A 21,964-nucleotide genomic window follows, 5' to 3' on the forward strand; every position below is an offset into this window, starting at 1 on the left:
TGTATTTTCCCATGTACCTATTGTAGAACAATTGAATTGAAGCCAATGTGACTGTCATCACTCACAGTTTGATAATAATACTGTAGGACCATATTAATTGAATGAAATTATTACATACGGTAGGTAGGATAGGATTTATTGCAAAATTTGAATTTTATTTGAAATTGCTTCTTTTTTAGCTTTACACATCACTAGAAATATATTCTGTATAATACAGGATACATTTATTTCTAGTGATGTGTATTTCTGTAGTATACAGGATAGATTTATTTTCCGCTTCAAGGGTTGATTGCATTCGAATTCTTTTAATTAATTCAGTGGAATAGAAAGGGCAAAAAAGAAATTCCAGTACACAAAATGGAATACCTCGAAATTTGAGCGGTGCGAGGGGAACGGGGTTTTGACATTACGTTGACATTATCTTACGGGATACAGCTTAAAGCTAAAGAAAAAAATAAATGATGTATAAGAATACTCACACTAAGAAATTTATACGCCAAATTTCATCTTTTTCTTTGGTTTGCTACCAGGCAAAGAACATAACTCATTCCCCCAAGTGGAAATCAAACCCAAACTTACAATCTCAAAATTAAAAACAAAATTATGAACTACATAAATATCTTACATTAAAAATAATATACCTACATATACTATTACAATATTTCCAATCTCATATATATTTAAGGTGCGTCTACAAATGATCCATTGATTCAATTTGCCGATCGCCTCTGTCAGTCTGATGTCGAACGATTTCGGTCTGACGTGATCAGAATTTCCTTTATCTCGTTAACTAATCGGCTGAAAACTCTTTATTGGTGGGTATCTATCTATCTTTAAGTTGTTTGCAACTTTCATTGAAAATTATAATAATGAACCGGATGTGGAATGGGGTTTCTTTTTAAGTTTTTAAATTTTGTTACGATTTTGTTATACAATTTCTACAAAACCGAAAAAATGTCATTATTACATGTAACCTTTGAGGAAAATAGGAGAAAATAACATAAACTATAATATATACCTATTTTAGTCAAGGATGTTAAGGAGAATCTCTAAGGTACTTTGAGGTGAAAAGACCCGTATTAGGGGACCAATCGCTAAACCGTTATGATTGAGTGCAAAAGCGATCCCATAGAGCCTTACTCCTCCTCACTTACGTTAGTGAGAGCTTCCTTGGCTTTTAAAGGATAGGATTGACTTTCTCACAGTGCCTTTATAGTTTAATTAAGATAATCTGAAGTTTTAGTGTTAAAACGACTTGTTTTTGAATTTGTTAGCACATTTTTGTAACACACCATCCTATTCTCTACTCACAACATTTTGACAGCGGAACTCAACGCCGGTGTTTAGCCACAGACCTCTGAGACAGTTGTTCCTGCACATATCGTGGTATGTAAAGGGAATCTCCCAACTTAGTGTCAAAGGACTACGTTACGAGACACTTCCGTACCCCACTTTTCCCCCGAATTCTAGAGGTATGTTGAGTAGCGGAACTCAACGCTGCGCTTAGCTTATTTACTACAGCCAGGAAATGAAAATATTAAATATTAGTAGATATTATTCATTACTAATTCATAATATCTCAACTCAAGTTAAAATACAATATATAGAAGTAGGCAGCTATAGAAAAAAGCCTCACCAACTTTCATAAAAGTTGCGCCACAATTTTTTATCACAATTTATTGCGGAACGAAGTTTCACTGCCTTAGAAAGTGTAATATAATTTCGCTAGAAAACAATTTTGTCTTAATTTTAATATGTTCATATTATATTCTTTACTTTATTAAATAGAAATTCTTAGTATTTTCAAGCGAATATTATTATATTCTAATATTTATTCCACTTCCACTCAAAGAAGTGCTTATTTTTTCTATGTTTTATATTTTACAAATCAACCTCTTTCATTTCATATGAATATTAGGTGAACTGTGCAAAAATTTGTAATCCGCCATTTTGTTGCGTCGGCCACTTTGGATCAAAAGTTATATTTAATTTCGTTGTCTTCAGAACTGAGATCGTAATCCAAATTTAAGCAATTGCAGCTCAATTGGACTTTGAGAAGTGGGTCAAACTGAGCTTGCAAGATTTTACATTCATTTACTAACAAAGCAAGTTAAATAAATGCTTGTAAAAATAGAGGGTCTCTTAAAAAAAATATCTAGTGGTAAAAAAAAAATGGAATGAATTATTTTTTTTCTCATTTTTTTTAGCTTAATGCTGTATTTCGCACCGAGCAGAGTAGGCAGAAGAAACCTGGGAATGTAATGTTAAAACACTTTTCATACAACACGTTTTCAAACACGTTTTCCATTTATATTCTTTCATTATTCACTTTCCATCGAATTCTGGAGCCGTTGCGTGTTGAGTGGCGGAACTCAACGCCATGTTTTGCCTTGACTTTAGAGCGAAGAAATGTCTCGAAAAATCTCGAATGACAATCGTATCCACAACCGCGTTTATAGATACACTTTGTGCCACTGCGCCACGACTGGCTTAAAGTAAAAACAAAATTTATTATAACTACAAATTAAACAACAACAACTTCAACTAAAACCTATTTCCTATAAAAGCATTAAACTTCATCATGAAGGAATAGACCCTACTGGCACTAGTGTTTGGTTAGAATTAGGAACCACTTAAATAGGTGTCTGGTAATTTACCTCGCTCGTGTGAAATAAAAGAAAAGTTTGGATAGAACTCTTACATATTACCTACTTTGGGTTGTTTTTAGAGTTCCGTACCTCAAAAGGTAAAAATTAAGGTCCCATTTTTAGAGGATCACTTTTTTGCCCGTCTGTTTTTGAGATTGTGTGAAGATGAAAATTTTATACCAAACATAAAGCAGCTACACACATTTTCCCGCAGAGAGCGGGAAGCTAGCATTAATACATTCCGTTCTCTACTTTTCGCTCAATGTTCGAATCATTGCGTGTTAAGTGGCGGAACTCAACACCGTATCTAATCAAAAACATATAAATATACACTACCTAAAGGCGTTTTCTATCTAAGATAGAAGACAGTAAATTTAATTTAATACAAGGCTAGTGTCAAAAGAAAGTGAGTGGTCCTTAATCTATAAGTAATTTGGTGTAAAAACAACCGTCCAAGTCCGTTAGATCTCACCCGCATCTGAGTATTTGATCAGAATTAGTTTGGCACATTTATCCGTGTGAAATTTAGATGGGAAGGTCTTTTACTGTCTTGTTACTTGGCTTTTTTTATCTTCACGCTCTATCCCGATTATAGCAAGATAGGCAGAAGGAACCTAGTGTGAAGGTATTCCGTATCCCACTTTCAGCTTAACCTCCTATCCAAAGCGCGGCGTTGAATTCTAACACTCAACACGACTCCAGAATTCGACAGAAAGTGGGGAAAGGAATATCTTAACACTAGGTTTTCTCTGCCTACTCTGCTATTCACGGTATACACGTAAAGCTAGGGCAGTGTCTGATTGTCCTAGTACGTAATGATTATAGATTCGATTCTCATTAAGGGCTACATTTTTTATATTTTTATTGGTATAATTAGACAAGTTCCGTTTTCTATAATTTGCTTTTCTAGATTATCTCAACATACTTCGAAAACCTCTAATAAATCAAGAAGATAAAGAAAATAAAAAGAAACTATTATCACTAACAGATAGACGGAAAGAAAAAGGGAAGTATCTTTAAGCTCCACTCTATTTACACAATTTAAAATGACAGTACGATCGTCCATTATCTTCAGAGAGCCCGCATCTCTAGTATTTGACCATTTCTTGATACTTTTCTTTCTCTACATCTTATGCCTTTGTTACTAAATTACTGTGAAGTACAATTTTACGTTTAATGCAGTATGTGAAAATTTAATGTCTCTAAGAAGTGCAAAAAAGTCACTTGGTAGTAAAAATAGCTGACCAGATAGTAAATTCCCTAAATTTTTAAATAGATAGAGGGATTGCGTGTCGAGTTGCGGAACCCAACGCCGTGCTTTAGCTCAACACCAGAGCGTAGTAATGAAAATATTATTTAAAATAAATATTTCATTTTCTCGAGTGCTGATCGATCCCTCACACACTTGTGCCCCTACGCCACGACTGATTTCAATACTTACTAATATTATGATAGGTAAATAAGATATCGCTCTAACGACAAAAGCATTCTAAATCAGACATTTTAAACGAAACCCACGTAACTTATTAAGTGTATAAATATAAAAGGAGACAGCTATGTATTCTATCTTTATTATAATGTATAGTGTTTCTTGAGACTTTTTATTTATCATTTCTGACCTACGGAGAGACTAATGACTTCGCGGCCCACGTCATCTTATTCTGGAGATAGAGGTGTTATTTTATCGTTATTGTTAGAATGGTATGCATTAATAATAATTTATAAGAATAACTTGCTGTCATGGCGCAGTGCAGAACGTGTGTTAACGTGATGTTTGTGGGTTCGATTTCCACTCGGGAGGGAGGAAACTTAATGGTACTTGATACTGTTCCCTTCGCACCGCCCAATTTTCGAAACATTGGATGTTGAGTGGCTGAACACAACGCCGTCATTTATCTTATTTCCAGAACGAGATAATAAAAATATAAAATAATTCATAATTAAGTGGAATTTTATCCACAACCGTCATGTTTACAGTCACAGGCTGAGCCATTGCGCCGTATATATTTTAACATATTTAAGATTTTTACATAATAACACAAGAATTGATACGAGTATGTATTCATAAATAAAATCAAAATCACGCTGTATCCCGCACACAGTAGGGTAAGTAGAGTTAAAACACTCCGTTTCTCACTTCCTGCCGAATTCTCTAGGCATTGCGTGATGAGTGGCAGAATTCAACGCCGCGCTTTGCCTCAGCACCAAAACGAAGAAATGGAAATATAAATTTAGATAAATATTTCATCTCCTCAAGTTGGGATCAAACCCACAACCAGTCGGTTATACAGTCACACTCTGTGCCGCTGCGCTACGACTGACCTCAATTTGTCTAAAATGGCCACTCATAAATAATGAATTAAATTTCTAAACATTGTTTATTTTAATTTTTTTACGGAAAAAACCTTTTTCAATTTCCAGAATAATACCACAAACCAAAACCAGCCCTATAAAGTTACCACCATTGTTTGTCTTTGAATAATGACCATTGAAAACCGACATTAAGTAACATTATATGAGTTCTTCAATAATGTTAGTTGTTTTATTGCCTCAAACATAATTACGTTTATTTTATAGATCGTCGTTGAAATTTACTATATATTGTTAGTGCTTCGTAAAATATGACGGTTTTAATGGGTTCGATTTGAAACTTTAAAGACATAAATAGTAAATTTTGTGTTACGAGTATATTGTTTGTGTTTGTGAAAAAATACTTATTACGATAAGCAATTTTTCAGTGGTTTGTAGTTTAGTGTAAAGTTATATATTATTTTTCGTTTATGTTAAATAATTATAGCTTTATTTACGAAATTCTAGTAATTTTTTATATTTTTATTAGCTTCACGCTGTATCCCGCGTGTGGCAAGGCAGGCAAAGGGAACCTGAGGGTACCTGAGGGAACGTGATAAAACACTCCATTCCCTACTTTCCGCTACAATTAATGAGATAATACGTGTTGAGTTTCGTACTGCCGAGCTTTATCTACCAAAGTGAAATAAATTGAATTTAATTTAATAATTCCCCCAAGTGGAGATCGAACTCATAACCGTCAGGATTGAGGCCAGATACCCTTCTACTACGCCACGATAGCTTCTAAAGTCAAAATTGCCCTATTATATACTTTATTACGACAAAACATTATTCCAATACAAAGCTCGAATGAAATTGAAATATTATATCTCATACCCTATAGAGATATCAAAATATTAATTTGTATAGAAAACAGTTTTGATTTTAATTACAGATCAAATATCGAGTTCGAGGAACGCTCAAATGAACGTTGCCAGATAGAATTGTTGTTTGTTCCAGAGATTACACGACAGCGGATATTTTATGGATACATATAATGGACCTAAATAAAAAAAACTGTATTTTTGGTTTAAAATTTGTAATATAAGTTAATTTTAAGATACAAAGATAACATCAAAATAAAGTTGTAAGCGTGTAATACGTCTACTTTTACGTTGGACCTTATGCACTCGCTCTGCCTGCAATGTGATAGTTGATTAGCAGATGGAGACTACCATCACTAACCAGCCTGGCTTCCCGAACTCTCTGTTCACATGTTCGTATGTAGACTTGATTAGGACAACTGATAGTAAAATCAAAACTGATCAAACGCTGGAAAAATATCTAAAAATTCCAATCATTCCTATGAAGTAGAGGGTAAAACAGAAAATGCTATGAACGCTACCACCTTTCCTTTATACCATGAGAAAATAACAGAACTAAAGCATCTGCTCAGCACTCGATGCTCGCTGCTCGACGCTCGAGATGTTTTTTAAACATTTTCCGTAGGTATCGGGAGTGCCGACAGCTCAATCGATTGTTACAAAGAATATTGTTGCAGAATTTCTTGTATCTAACGACCCGTGTCTTTAACGTTTGTTCACAATACAAACATCATTTTAGATTTTAATTGAATTGTTTTGTTGTATTGTTTTAGCGTATGTAATTGTTTTGCTTGTTATTTTTTTTTAGTTTTTTGGTATCATTTGAATAGTGTTGTGTTGTGTTTCTCCTTTCTCCGTTATAGCTTTTTCAGTTTGAGTTCAATTGAGTATCGCAAGCTATTTTTGTTTTATTTAAGCTCTAATGTTTCTTTTGATATTTAACGACTGTATATTAGTTATTAAATGATATGGTCAAAGAATATAAAATTTGAATACGATAGATCATTTGAGTGCAGCGTTGAGTTCCACTGCTATTGAGTTGTGGAACTCAACGCCTCCAGAATTCGGCGGAAAGTGGGGAACGCAGTATCTTAGCTAGGTTCCCTTTGCCTACTCTTCTGTGAGCGGGATACAGCGTGAAGCTGATTTGATTTAATTTCGTTATAATAAAAACTCATTTAGTTCTCGGTAGAATTTTGTTTTTAAACTGGACAATCAATCAGTCAATTTGATTCTTATCTGTTTTTTATTCTTTGAACAGTAAAGGTGAAGTCGAGAAGAGCCATAGTGGGAAGTAAATGTTCTATAATACAAACTTTTGGTCTTGCACTTTTATTAGTTTATATTATTTTTATAATATTATATTTATAATATTTTAAGAACTATGAATTTCTATTTCTTTACTAATCAACAGAAAAATAATTAATTCTTTAAGAATATAGACACTTCGTTCTCCACTTTCCGGCAAATTCTCGAGGCAATGCATACTAAGTGGCGAAACTCAACACTCAAAGCTAATGAGATCTAAGGTCTGACAGCTTGGTTTACCCTAACACCAGCATCGGTATAGTTTGATATTTCACAACACATAAGTATGTGATAATAATAATAATCGTAGTAATAATCTGAATGTAGTGGGACTTGAACCTGTACCTCTTGAAAATTATCTATACTTAAGAATTCTTACGAAAATTACCTATAATTAAGTAAGTACCTACTTAAGAAAGTTCTTAAGTAGGTACTGACTTAAGTCCCACTACATTCAGATTATTACTACGCTGTCAAAAAAAATATAATAAAATTAATATTTCAATACAAATCGTTAAGTAAAACAAAAAAAAAACATTAAATAAAAGTATTTGGCCTGCTCCTTTATAAAGTTCCCTTACTTATGGAAGCTCTAACGTAATCACATTATCTGTTTTTGTTTACAAAGTCTTTCCTAACTTGTGAAATGACAATAGACTTAAGATGTCTTAAGTCTTCTTTATTTTTTGCTTGTATTTTTATCGTGGGCTTAGATGTTGCTGGGACGGTACGGGCTGTTCTTTCGTGAAAGGAAATTGATAGAAACCTTCTGAAAAGTTTAAATTCAAATTTACGCCAGTCGTGGCTCAGGGTTCCAAGAGTGCGAGTGGAACTTTGATGGATTGAGAATTCGATTCCAACTCGAGGAAATTAAATATTTAACAATTTTATTTCCTCCCCTGTGGTAACGAGGCAACGCGCTTTGAGTTCCACTATTCAACAAACAATGCCTCCAGAATTCTGTAAAAAGTAGGGAACGGAGGTGTCTTAATGATGAATGGATGAATGGTTCCCGTGTTCTCTCTGCCTGTAAAAAAATCCCTATAATTTGCTGATATAATCTGAATAAGCACTTCTTCATCCTGACCTTACTCTATTTTATATTAAAGAAAACACTATAAAATGTATTCTCAACGACACCAATATTCTCTAAAATCAGTCACTATACTAGCAATGTTTAATTTTCATAACAACATTGTTTAATGTAAACGCGATTAATCGATCCGTCCTTTGATAACGCTTTCGGTAAATAGGGTTGTTGCTTTGAATCGTGGTATTTATTCATTTTATTTCTATATAAGTTTAGAAATTTAGTGATTGATTATTTGCTTTGCTGACTTGCTGTTCCAATTACATCACTATATTGCAAATTTCATATTCAAGAATTTTGGTATAGTAATTCTATTTTCACGCTAATAATTTATAAACAACAAAATAACCAGAGAAAAAATTTTACTGAACACTTTACAAAAGAAAATAAAAAAAACAATTAAATACTAAAACTAGCAACCCTAACAGATGGGTTTTAATGTGTTATGTTTTAAATGGCAATGTTTATTTTACGTCGCGTCACCTGTACACCAGGTACGCTCATACTGACCGTTTAAACGTATAACGAATTTGTGCTCTACTCTGAGAAGTGTTTTTTTATTGCTTCACGCACAAAGCGGGTCGAGGGAACCTAGAAATCTAGTTCTAAGACGTTTCGTTCTCCATTACTTCCGTTCGCTACTTACCGCCTAATTCTTGAGGCATTGCGTATTGAGTAGCAGAACTAAATGCCGCGCTCTAGCTCTTAAGATGCTTACAAAAATATTAAATATTTCAAACCCTGTGTGGAAATCGAACCTATAACCATCACATTTACAGTAAGGCTTGTGCTCCTGGCTCACGACCCAATATACTTTGGTTCTACATCACTAACTCTCCTAAGAGAAGATTGAATCCGTAATCATTGCATTGTTAGAACCTGTCCCAATGTGTCACGATGGCCTCACGAACTATCAATTATTAACCTCCATTTAATGGCACAAAGTGTACAGCTGTAAACACTACGGTCGTGTATTCTATTCCCACTCGAAAGAATGAAATATTTCGTATTTTCGTTTTCCTCACTCTGGTAATTAAACAAAGCGCGATATTGAGTTCCGCCACTCAACACCTAATTCAAGAATTCGTCGGAAAGTGGAGAATGTGTGAAACGGAGTGTCCTTACACTAGATTCCCAGGTATCCCCCTGTCTATCCTGGCTGGCTATAAATCGTTCCTTCAATTGGATATCGAATTCCATACCATTGCGTGTACACCACACATTTATTTACGCCATGGCGGTGTCTACAATATATTTGTACTAAGCGTAGGCTGTACCCAACATGGTCATTAAAAACAATCAATGGCATATAAATATATTATTAGGTTAATCTAAACGAACACGCGATCCCTCCTAAATTATAAGTGTTTAATTAAATATTTATAAATGCCAAACAATGTAGCGTTGTCTAATAATTAAATATTAGTTATATCCTTTTTTTTTGGTTAAGCTTCATTCACGCTGTATCCCGCTGAAAAGAACACGCGTTGAGATCGTACTGCAGTGATGAAAGAAGATGATTGCAGGTTCAGTCCACATTTAGGATACACAAAGCGCGGCGTTACGCATGTCGCAATCTTATCGATCTTGTTATTTTTTCGATAACATCAATGAATATATTTAAACTCGGCTTATTTTCGAACCTGCACTTCTTGTGAACATTTTATAAAATCTATTATTTTCATTAATTGCGTTGGTTTTTACATAGTTATTATAAACAATATAGACAAATAGTCAATAAAATAAATATAACAATGTTCTTCGAACAACGAAGTTTTGTAACAATCTTCCCACAGAGAAAGCTAATAATAAAAATCATAACAGCGATATAAATGTTACAACACGAGCTCGTATATTCCATACGAGTTGCTTCATTTGATAGAACGATTGAATTTGTTGGAGTGAAATAAAAATAAAAAAAGTATAAAAAAAATTACTAAAATTTAATCGTGGGGCACGTCCAATATCTACAATTGAAAGACATAGCGTGAGACTTCACCCACCTAGTGGTAAGTAGCAAGTGTCCCCACGATTTTATTTTAGTAATCATAATTTCTATGAAATTATTTTTTAGCTTTTAGTACATTTATCTGCAATATAAAACCGTTTAACTTAAAATTTTTTTTATACTTTTTTATTTTTAAGTTTTTAGTTTTTATTTCTCATGCTATTCAATTCGTTGAAATGAGGCTCGATGTCTCATTATTGCAAGGTTAATGGAGAATGTTACGAACGACCCCCCCAGAGGTCCAATAGAGGGACAAGGCTATGTACAACAAGATGTGCCTGAATCTTGAGGGGAAAACGCTAACGACATATCATTTTTATCCACCTAGTGCCATACAGTTCTCGGCGCGCTTTTACCTTTTACCTTGGGTGGTACCCCTAGCGACGTATCATTTTTAGGCACCCTATAGCCACACAGTCCTCGACAGGATACCAGATCTTGACTTAGGTGGGAGATTCATATTGTAATTGTGTATAGTATACTGTATTATACTTACCAAGCCCTTTATTTTGATACCCATATTGATGGGATTGAAAACTACATTATCCGCCATTTTGTAGCAGTGGCCATCTTTGATTTTGATTTTGTATAGTGCACTGAATTCTACTTGACAAGCCCTTTCATTTGATACCCATATTGATGGGATCGAAAAAACTAACTTGTCCGCCATCTTGTAGCGGCGGCCATCTTGGATTTTGATTTTGTATAGTCCACTGAATTCTGCTTGACAAGCCCTTTCATTTGATACCCGTATTGATAGGATTGAAAAAAACTAACTTGTCCGCCATCTTATAGTGGCGGCCATCTTGGATTTTGATTTTGTATAGTCCACTGAATTCTACTTGACAAGCCCTTTCATTTGATACCCATATTGATGGGATTGAAAAAAACTAAGTTGTCCGCCATCTTGTAGCGGCGGCCATCTTGGATTCACAATAATATTGAATATGGATAATTGTATTGTCACCAGAATCAAAGGCGTATACCAAATTTCAGATCAATCGGTTAACGGGAAGAGGGTTAAATTTCAATTACTAAATTTGACCCAAACAAACAAACGGGGTGAGCTAAATAAAACCGTTTAAAAATATTAAGGAAATTGTCAAAAATACAATAAAGTGATTGCAACAGTAGTGAGTTGGATATCATTCGGGGAAGTGAAATTCAAATTATTCTTCAGATTTTTATAGTTTGAGCACGTGGTAACCTAATTTCGGGAGAATAGTAGAGAACAGAGGAGTTCTACTTTCATTAAGATATATCCGTGTTCCATTTTCTGCCGAATTATGGAGACATTGCGAGTTGAGTAGCTGAACAGAACGCTGCGTTACCAAAGCGAAGAAATGCAAATATTAAATATTTCCTGGAGTGACAATAGAATCTACAACCTGTCACGCTTGTATCCTGGCGCCAGGACTGGCCATAATTACCTACAAATATAATAATTTCCCCAAATGGTGTATAAACCTACAACCACCCCGCTTATACGCTAAAACGCAAACGCTGCTCCAAGTGCACCAACAAGGCCTATACTCGTATATTCGTTTAATTAATATCAATAACAAAAATATAACAACTCAACCATAAGTGTTATCACATGTAGTTCCAGAACAAAGTTAACAAAAGCTCTTAAACTCTATAGAGTTGATAAATTCACTTTACTCCTTAATTAATTCCGCCGGAAGTATCCATCCGCAATATACAACTTCCGCTCGATAAAATGGCTTGTGCCGCTTTGGATACAAATTGAATTAATATTTTTTTTATTTTCACCCAATTGTCTTCATTTGTTTAGATAGGCAGAGACATTACTATGATATAAAAAATTCCGCTTAGTTCAGTAATATAATTTTTACCTATAGAAAATAAATACCTAATACCTAATATAGGTATTTATATAAACTATCCTATAAATGAAAAAAAATATTGAAAATATTGAAAATATTGAAAATATAATAATAAAATATTTGTAAAAATATAGAATTCTTAGAGACAACTGAAAAAAAAATGTTTACATATTAAGTCTAGGCTTGTAATATTTACTCTTCCTTCTAACTTACTAGCCCTAGTTAATCATTGCTTTATAAAAATCCAGTATTTAATATTATATTATTACTTATTAGATTATTACTTAGGATTATTTAAAACGGTCGTGGACAGCATTTGATTGTAAACTACGATAATGGGTTCCGTTTCTACTTTCTATTCTTATTATTTTGATTTTCCAACTCTTGGACCCTATAATATCTAGTAGACTAGTAGACCACTCAACAAGCATTATCTCCAAAATATGGCGAAAAGTGGAGAATACCTCCTAATATTATTTTCTGCTTATTTATTACTACTGTATTTAGAAATATAATCCAAGGACAGCATGTATGTACACAACATACCATGTATGTGACATTTCAATCTGCCACTTGATACTTGAGGATATGTCGATTGTATTTACAAATCGTTATATTTTGCTTCATTGTTGTTCTATAGGAAGTTGCTAGCTCCTTGTTAATAATAATAAACGTGTATGTGTTCCTTTATTTTTACCTTTTGAATATTACTTTTTTCTCTTGTAATAGACATAGAATTTTTTTAAATATAAATATATATAGTTCGGAATTGGAACCTATTCAGTCAGTATTCAATTCAAGTTATTCAAGTTATTCAATTTTATACTAATTAAAAGTTTTTTTTTTCAAGTAGTCTGGCACTTAGTACAATAGGAAGAGTCAATCTGGGAAGTAAGTGTTAAGACAATCCGTTTATCCGTATGTTCCTCACTTTTCAACTAATTCTCGAGGCATTGCGTGTCGAGTGGCGGAACTCAACACCACGCTTCGCCTCTTTTTACATAATTATATGATATACTAGCGGCCCGCTCGCGGTTTCACCCTCGTGAACTATGTTATTATTATCTATGCAAAATTTGAGACTCCTAGCATTTGTAGTAACGAAATTTCATACAAACTTTCGACCCCAAAAACAACCCCTTAGAAGTCGAATATTGCAAATTCCCGTCTTAGCGAGCACCTAAGTCCTATAAGTAACTCCTATGCAAAATTTGAGATTCCTAGCACATGTAGCTTCTGAGATTTCGTGATGAGTGAGTGACCTTTCGATTTTATATATATAGATACTTTTATACAAGAGAATAACATAATTATTATTAACCAGGCTGTACCTATTAATAGATTCAAAACAAACAAAGTTTCAATATTTCCACTTCCACGTTATCCTTTCCAAACAATAATTGGATAAATACCCATTGGAAAGTACCTTGCTGCAACGCGGTGAGTGTGGTGGCATGGAGCGTATCAATCATGGGACTGACCGCAGCCCAAATATGACAATTAGGTCATCTGTCAGAATTTCCCAGCTGCGGTGAATACATTGGTAAGTATATGTACCTACTCGTATATGGAAATGAAAATGGTGACATTATATCAATTTTTTTAACTTCACATTGAAAAGTAGTGTTAAGATACTCTTGTTGCCATTGAGACATTTTATTCATTGATTTTATTCCAGCACTCAGGGTGACGAGACAGAGCATAGCTCTGAGTTTCGCTACTCAATACGCAATGTCTCGGAAACAAGGCGGAAAGTGGAGAATGGAGTGATTTCTTAGTGGTTGTCTTGTCTGCTATTATGCAGGACAGCATGAAGTTAAAAAAAATAATGTGCAAAATATTAAAAGACTTTTTTTCTAACTAAAATCAATCACTAAATTGTCTCTGTTTATATAAGATGTCAAACATATAAAAAAAAATTAGTTTATTTTTATATTTCTCCCACATAAAATACAAAAATACAAGTAAGCCCCTAATCCAACGTACATTAGTGTAATCGCTACTCCCTGATGTCGTATGAGATATTAATCTCGACAGTTATGGTATAAATTATATTTGACTCTATATTCGATTAGATAAGAATATTATGAACAAAATAATGAAAAGTATTTTAGACATTTCATTTGTTTAGTCTTACCTTTTGTTTTTATTTTAAAATGCGTTTACAACAAATAAAACTAGTTTCTCTTGCGGCTTTGTCCCGTGAGATAATTCTGGTCGCAGTTACATACTCCCATAATTTTTTTTAATTGTAACCATCATATGTTGAGTCGCCAAACTCTATACTGGGATATATGTTTGCAAAAAATATATATAACTTCAATACGTCCATCCTTTGAGTGAAAATCGAACTCTCAACCACCACATTCAAACACTTTCCCATTGCGCTACGACGACCACCATATTTGGTTTGATTTATATTTATATTTACGTTTACCGCCGTTGTTAATCTTCCCATTTAACTGTAGGCGTTGTTGTTTATAGTGATTGTTTTATGTACCATATACTATACAAGCTTTCATTAAATCTGCTTTACTATCAAACGTGTCAAATAAATACTCTTTATGGGCGTCACTCTGTGTGGCGTCGACTGTCATAATTTAGAACTTTTTTATATTAATATGTATTTCCGTCGTATAAATTTCGTAATTTTGTATTTTAAATCTGTGTTGCTTAATTAAATATTGGTTGTGAGTTTGAATCTTATCAGAGGGATTTATCATTTTATTAATGAAAGGTAGGTTCGATATCCGCTCAAAGAATTAATTATTTTCAACGAGCTGGTAAAAAGATGAATTGCAGCGTTGAGCTCTGCCACTCGACTTGCAATATCTCGACAATTGCCCGGAAAATGGGAAACTGAGTCTCTTAATACTAGGTTCCCTCTGCCTACCCTAATATGAGGGTATATACCGTGTAGAACAGGAGAGTATAATAAGATTAACTACAAGTCTAAAAAATACTGCAACCCACCTGCATGTAAATAATATATAAATATTACACTTTGCTTTCAAACAAATATATCGTCAAAAAGCCTTTGTTTTAATTCAATATCCAATATTCATTCACCAATATGTATGAATATAAATAAAAATTTGCATACTTAATTGGCACTATCAACGAAATACAAACTTTTAAATTTAACAACAACATATAATATGAAAAGACTAGGTTTTTAGTGCGGCTTTGCTCTTGTTTTTACGTAAAAGTTATAAAAAATTGTGAATGAAACATGACTCATTCTAAGTGTCCCAGGTAACTCTGACAGCAGGTTCTGGGTCTTTCTCTATAATTGGACTATTCTATACAAAAATATGAACCAGTACTTCCTGAGATTAGCACGTTTAACCTAACAATCTCTTCTAAAAGTTTATAATATTAGTTAAGATATAAAATTTTGTTATCGACGGGTGGTATCATGAAATTTGGCTGCGAAGTAAAAATTTTACTTGAAATTAATCTTTATGTTATAAAAAATAGATTTTATTTTTCCTAACTTACTTACTTTGCTTATTAAACTGCCTTTTACGCTGTTTTGTTTTCGATTTTATACTCTAGAAATATGACGTCGTGAGAGCTCAAAATCAAAATATCGTATATGTGTATTGTAACCATAATTCATGTAAAAATTGATATCTAGTCGTAAATGTGTTTCCGTTTTGAATTTACTTTTGTTTATTGTATTTTGTATAATGTTGTGATACGCGACGATTGTAGGTTGAATTCTTTCTCATGGGGAGTGTGAATTACTTTTATTTCGTTTTGCTAAGAGACGCATGACAGAACAGAGAAAACAACTATAAAGAATTATGTTGAATGTTATTCAAAAGGATTTGAACCTGGATCAAGTGTATCTACGTTTTCAAAGCGAGTCGGTTTCCGTAGCCGGGATCCGATAATAATAGACAAGATGTACCCATATACCCTATAAGGGTTTCATGTTTTTTTAGCTTTACAACTAATTCAGATATTAATAAACATCAGTAGTCTTAGAATAAACATTATTGAACAGTTCTTTTAAAATAATCGCAATCAAGGGTTGTAAATAAAACACTGAAAACCATAAATGCTTGACATTGTATTTTGGAAACATTTACAAGAAACAATTGTTTATCGAATCTTTAACAATCCAGCACCTCGTACTGAATGCTGCTGTTTTTGATCGCCTGTTACCCACTAATAGACCAATTATATATCATTTAATTATTTTTTATTATCATTTATTAAGAAGTTTATCATAAACTATTTAGACAAATTAAAAAAAGTGTTAATAAAATTAGTATTTTCATTTCGTGGATACTCTACTATATGGATAACAGGCGCTTTACTATACATTTCTTAGCACCGTTAGTACTAAATTAGACTAGATTTTATAATTTCAATATAGAACTTTTCTATATACAAATTTACAGCTATTTACATTTAAGTATATAAATAAATAATGAATACATTTATAAAACGTAAGTAAATGAAAACTTTTGTTCTTTAAATTTTTGTAAAGAAACCGTTTATATTAAGTTATTCTTAGAAATAAATGTTTTAAAGAAAAACCTCATACAAATCTTAATTTTTTCAACAGCTTTTAAAATATCAATGCGCACTTTTTAATATAATTCGCAAGCAATTTCGCTTCAATCAACTATTTTTACAACCTTTCCAACTTTGAGCGAAATTTATAAAGATAATAGATATTTTAGACTTTTCCTCGGTCACTTGGAATTTAAAATAAAGAATGGATAGAATGGAGAGAGTTTTTTTAGAATAAAAAACTGTTTTTAGCTTCACGCTGTATCCCGCACTTAGTCAAACACAACGATTGGAGTGAAGCAAGTCTCAAGTTCGCATTTACATATTTTATCGTTATCATTCATTTACTGTCATTTATTAAGTATATGAACAACATATATGTTAAAATCTTTTTTTCTCCTATTTTCCTATTACCATATTTGTAGTAAATTTGGATTTGGATATAATAAAGGTAATCAGTTCCATGCGATTCTATTGAGTTAAGCTATTAACAAAAATATAGAATCATTTAAAAAATATATATTGTAACTAATAAGTAACAGTTATGATAAAATAAATAATTAAATGTCATATTATGAGTTTTCAATTTACTTTTTTTACTTGAACCAGTTTAACCAATTTCAATTAAAAATGTACCGCGCGGAAGAACTATCACAGCACTAACTGTGGATAAACGTTGACGTTTATTTAACGATGCTATTTGTTAGGCCACGATGCTAATATATGTATGTAGAGAAAAGAAAATATATTTTTTATTACTTGATTATTTAACTGATATATGAAGAAAAAATATGTTAAAATTTTTTTTTACTCTTATGTACGCTTCTATGGCGCAGTGAGATCGTCTTAAAAAATATTTATTCATCATTCTACATATGGGTGATAATTTTTTACCGAGCCCCAAACATTTGGGTACATTGTCACCAAGCGATATAGTTAGCGCCAGAGTGTTAGCATTCCCATGATATGATGGGGTCCCGTGGGATAGTTTAGAAATTATTTTAAGGCCCGCGTGGAACAGTTATTGTGGGACATGTAAGCGTAATGGGTGTGGGTTCGACTTCGATGCCCCGGAAGAATGTATGCCCGTTTCTTTATCCCTTATAACTGTAAAACCAGTAAAGAATGCAAGTCAATATAATAATATTAATAAATAAAAATATTAATAATAATTATATGCAGTCAGGTCTTTTTTGTTTTCTTTATATTTCACTTGTTTCTGATAAGTATATGTATGCACTAAAAGATAATAAATAATATATTATTAATCATTATATTAATCAAATAGTACATGCAGTACTTAAACTCTTTCCATTCGAAATAAAATAGAAATAGAAACTTAGCCATGTGTTATTATAATGTTATTTTAAAATTCTTTGTTTTTAATAAACAGCTTTAGAGTGACCTAAGTTATTAACAATATTATTTCAAATATACATTAAGAGTCTATAGATATACGTACACTAACTCAGGTCTCAAAAGAAATATATTTTATTTATATGGAAAAATACTCGGTTTATAAATATTTTATATCGTAAATATTATTAATTTTCCAATTAAATTTACTTTCTATGTACTTTTATATTAAACTCAATACAAGCAAAGCCTCCAGTATTCGGTAGAAAATAGGAAACGAAATTGTCTTAATGAGAATGAAATGTCTTAGCACTAGGCTCCCAGGTTTCTTACCTGCTATTAGGGAAGCCTAACCTGCTATTTAGGAAATACAGCTTGAAGCTACAAAACATTACATACTCAGTAAAATTTAATATCTATAAACTTGTATCGAAAAAAATATATCTATAGACTCGTACCGTGCTCCTCAAACTTTAAGCGAATTGCCCACTAACAAGTGTACCTTACTCTATCCTTACACAAACGAGTAAAAAGTCAAATTTACAAAAGGTTAAACTATGAAAGGAACACAGTCAGTACTTATCTTATCAGAATATTTACATTGGAGGGTCTCAAGGCATTGTAATGGTTCGGAAGCTATTTAATCCTATAGATTTTTCCATAAAAAAATTTGTCTGTATACATTTTTGATATAAAAATTTGAATAGATTAAAAATTTTGTACACTATTGCTTATGTAGAGCGTCTATTTTGTGTGAAATGTTTCATTTAATTACAAATTTATATTTATTTATTAGATTTTACAATGAAATGTTTCATTTAAAATTCGATTTAGAAATTTAATGCATTAAAAAGTCCAATTCCAGCTCTAAATGCGGACTCTACATTTCAAACAAAACAATACTTTTAAATTACCTTTATTAGAAAATATTTTATTCCACGAGTCATGATATAAATGCCAGACTATTACAATGCCTCTATATTTAGTTTATATACAGCTCTCTTGAACTCTATGGGAGGTAGTGACTACTTCCGGTCGTAGGCGGTGCGCGGTGAGCGATGACGTCACGCCCGAGCCCGGACTGCACGCGTTCACGCCTTTGTTCACGCGGTTTAAACTATGATATGACTGTAAAATAAATGTTTATATTATATATCACAGGATAATATAAATACAAATTAGGTATTTTTGTATAAGATTAGTGAGTCTATATGACAAAAAAGATTTTTTTTTAAATTATGTACAGTTAGCATAATTATTACGCTATTTTAATGTGTTATTTATATTTTATACATTATATATTTCAATTAATAAAGTATATATAAACATATTTTTTGCAAAAATATTTAAAAATAAATATTGTCAGCCATCATACAAGTTTATATTACACTAATGGTAGTGGTAATACAATACTTGTAAATTTATTTATCAATTGATTTATTTCCTAAAAAAAACTAATATCTGAACAAATTTGAAGAATATGATTATTGAAATTCTCAAAAACATTATATTTTTACAATAATTTAAACATTTGCGGCATTTGTTTTCTCGCTTGTTTTTTGAAAACGATTTTAAAAAGAAATAGAATAATTTCTTATTTTTTATTTCCATTTCGCCTTTAATAGCAGAGTCACAATATTGTAGAGAACGTCGAAAAGACTCTAGTGCCCTGCACTTAGCGAAGCAAAACAACACCTTGAAACTGAGGGTAGCTACAAAAAATTGTCAAGAGCGAATCTCAAAGTTTTAATAAACCAACGTTATTAGAGGGTAGTGTTGCATCATTAAGCAGAGTAAAAAATATATGAAAGTAATTTAAATGCTTGGCCTACATAACACTAATTGTGGCTGCTTCGGAAAAATAGTGTTGACCTAGTAAGTGAACGTACACTACGAGTATATATTGTATTTACTTTGCTATTGTGTTCAACATAAAAAGTCACTTCATTCTGAATGAAAACATACTTCAGTGGTGCACATAATTGCGTTTTTTTTATTAAAAAAAAGACCACATGAATTGGCGGTGTAAAAATTTATACGAAATTTTCTTTTCACGTGTGTTAGATTCTATTCTGTTGGTGTTAATAACAGGCTAATTGGGTAAGAGAGGTTTTTGCAGGTTTATTTCTTTCTGTAGCTTAGAATTTTTTTGTATGTAATAATTTTAGATATTATACATTTATATTTTTTCCCGTGGTTTTTTTTTGTAATAACTGAGTATTAACAAAAATAATATGTAATAATTTCGATGTGCTCGACAATAACGTATGGTTTAATTAGCTTAGCTTCCTAGTTATTTTTAGATAATGGATAATAAACAAATGAACAATTTATTAGCAACTCTTACCAGAGAGGGAAAATGGAGGTAACTAATTAATTAATTATTTTTATAATTTATTCCTCCAAATGGGAATCAAATTCACAATAATCACGTTTACAATTAAATTAGCTAATTACTCAAAACATATACATACACTAGTCAAAGGTATTTTATAGTCCTTTTTCCTGAAGTCAGCGTAATATCCACCGCCGTCGGGCTCCGAGCGGGCGTCGTCGCTGACTTCACGGACCTTGCCGTTAGACGGCGGTCGCTGCAGGCTCATGTAGCCGTTCGATACCGGTCTTCTTTCTGTTGGATAGATTTACATGTAAATAAAATTAAAAAAAAAAACAGATTCACGATGTATCCCGAATGTTCTATGGCTTGCTACCAGAGGGAAGAAATGAAAATATTTTTAATAATATAAACTTTTACAGTGTGAAGCCGATTTATTTATTAAATAAGAGATATAAATTATAAGAAGACATGAAATAGCTGAAATTCGCGTTTAAATTCAAAATTCCAGCAGAAATGAAAGGTGTCAGAATTCACAGAATCACTGTCGTGCGATTTGTATTGAGCTCTGTGAATAAATGAAGCGTCATAATGGTTATTTCGTAGCCGAGTATTGAATTGCTAACGACGTTACCTAACGGATTTCGCCCTATCATTATGGGGCGTGGATTCGATTCTTTTTCCTTTTTTATTTACATTTCTTTTTATCAAATTTTAGTTGGTAGCTATATTACAAATAAAGCAGGCAAATGTATAAAAATAGTTCATTCCTTGAATGGGAATCGAACCCACACGTAATCATGCTTAGTATACATGCGTTAATGTCACACCTCATATTATCACTAGCGAGGAGAAATTTTCATTCTTAGAAATGAAATTTACATAAAAATCTCATAAAGAAAAACTAAAGCTTTCTTTGTCTAGTACAAATTCGCTAAATATTTTTGCTTTGAGAAGTTGGAATTTTTGACTTGCTGATATAGTTAGGTCTTTAAAAGAAATTTTCTTCTAAGCTTTTAAAGATACTTAAATAACACAAAATGGTATTTAGTTGCAAAAAATATACTATTTTAGAAAATACCTCAAAAATTATAAATTGAATATTTGTTTACCTGAAGGTAATTTGTATCCCGCAAATAGCAGAATAGGCAGAGGGATCCTGGGAACCTAGTGTTAGGACATATCCGTTGCCTACTATCTGCCGAATTTTGGAAATATTGTGCGCTTTGTCTTGTTACCAGAGGGATTAAATGAAAATATTAAATATTTCGTTTCCCTGAGTGGAAATCGAACTCACATCCATCGCATTTCGCTGGTGCCTCTGCGCCACGACTGGCCTCAACTAGTGAATAATGAATCTCTTTTGAAATAAAAAATATGCTTTTTATTTATTTCTATACTTGCCATATAAATTTGGTATTATATCAGGATCGGCGTCGTCTGTAGGATCAGGTTCGGGAGCGGGACGAGCTTCGGTCTTCACGGGCGTACTGCATTGACCGCTCCGTTCCGCGTACATTGATTCGCTAAGAAAAATAGTTAAGTTAATAAGTATTTTTTTATGAGGCTGTGGTGGCGCAGTGATAACGACTGTTCGTAAGCGAGAGTTGTGGGTTCGATCCTAGCGGATATTTATTTTAATAATATTTCCGCTCATAGACGACGCACTCGC

At 32.6% G+C, this 21,964-nt stretch overlaps 1 protein-coding gene across 1 annotated transcript in view; it reads right to left on the reverse strand.

Annotated features, from left to right (window-relative positions):
* Positions 1-16,132: 16,132 nt before the first annotated feature.
* Positions 16,133-21,964, reverse strand: part of side-IV (sidestep IV transmembrane protein) — a 202,029-nt gene continuing 196,197 nt past the window's right edge. Inside the window, exons 18-20 of the mRNA XM_085189279.1 lie at positions 21,697-21,818; positions 20,432-20,586; positions 16,133-19,085 (exon numbers count right to left, since the gene is read on the reverse strand). Coding sequence (XP_085045405.1) covers positions 18,945-19,085; positions 20,432-20,586; positions 21,697-21,818 — 418 coding nt within the window. The 3' untranslated portion in view covers positions 16,133-18,944. The remainder of the gene's footprint in view (positions 19,086-20,431; positions 20,587-21,696; positions 21,819-21,964) is intronic.

Source organism: Heliconius melpomene, chromosome 8, assembly GCF_056956725.1.
Source record: "Heliconius melpomene rosina isolate 202511_hmr_F chromosome 8, ASM5695672v1, whole genome shotgun sequence".
Classification (NCBI taxonomy): Eukaryota; Metazoa; Arthropoda; class Insecta; order Lepidoptera; family Nymphalidae; genus Heliconius; species Heliconius melpomene.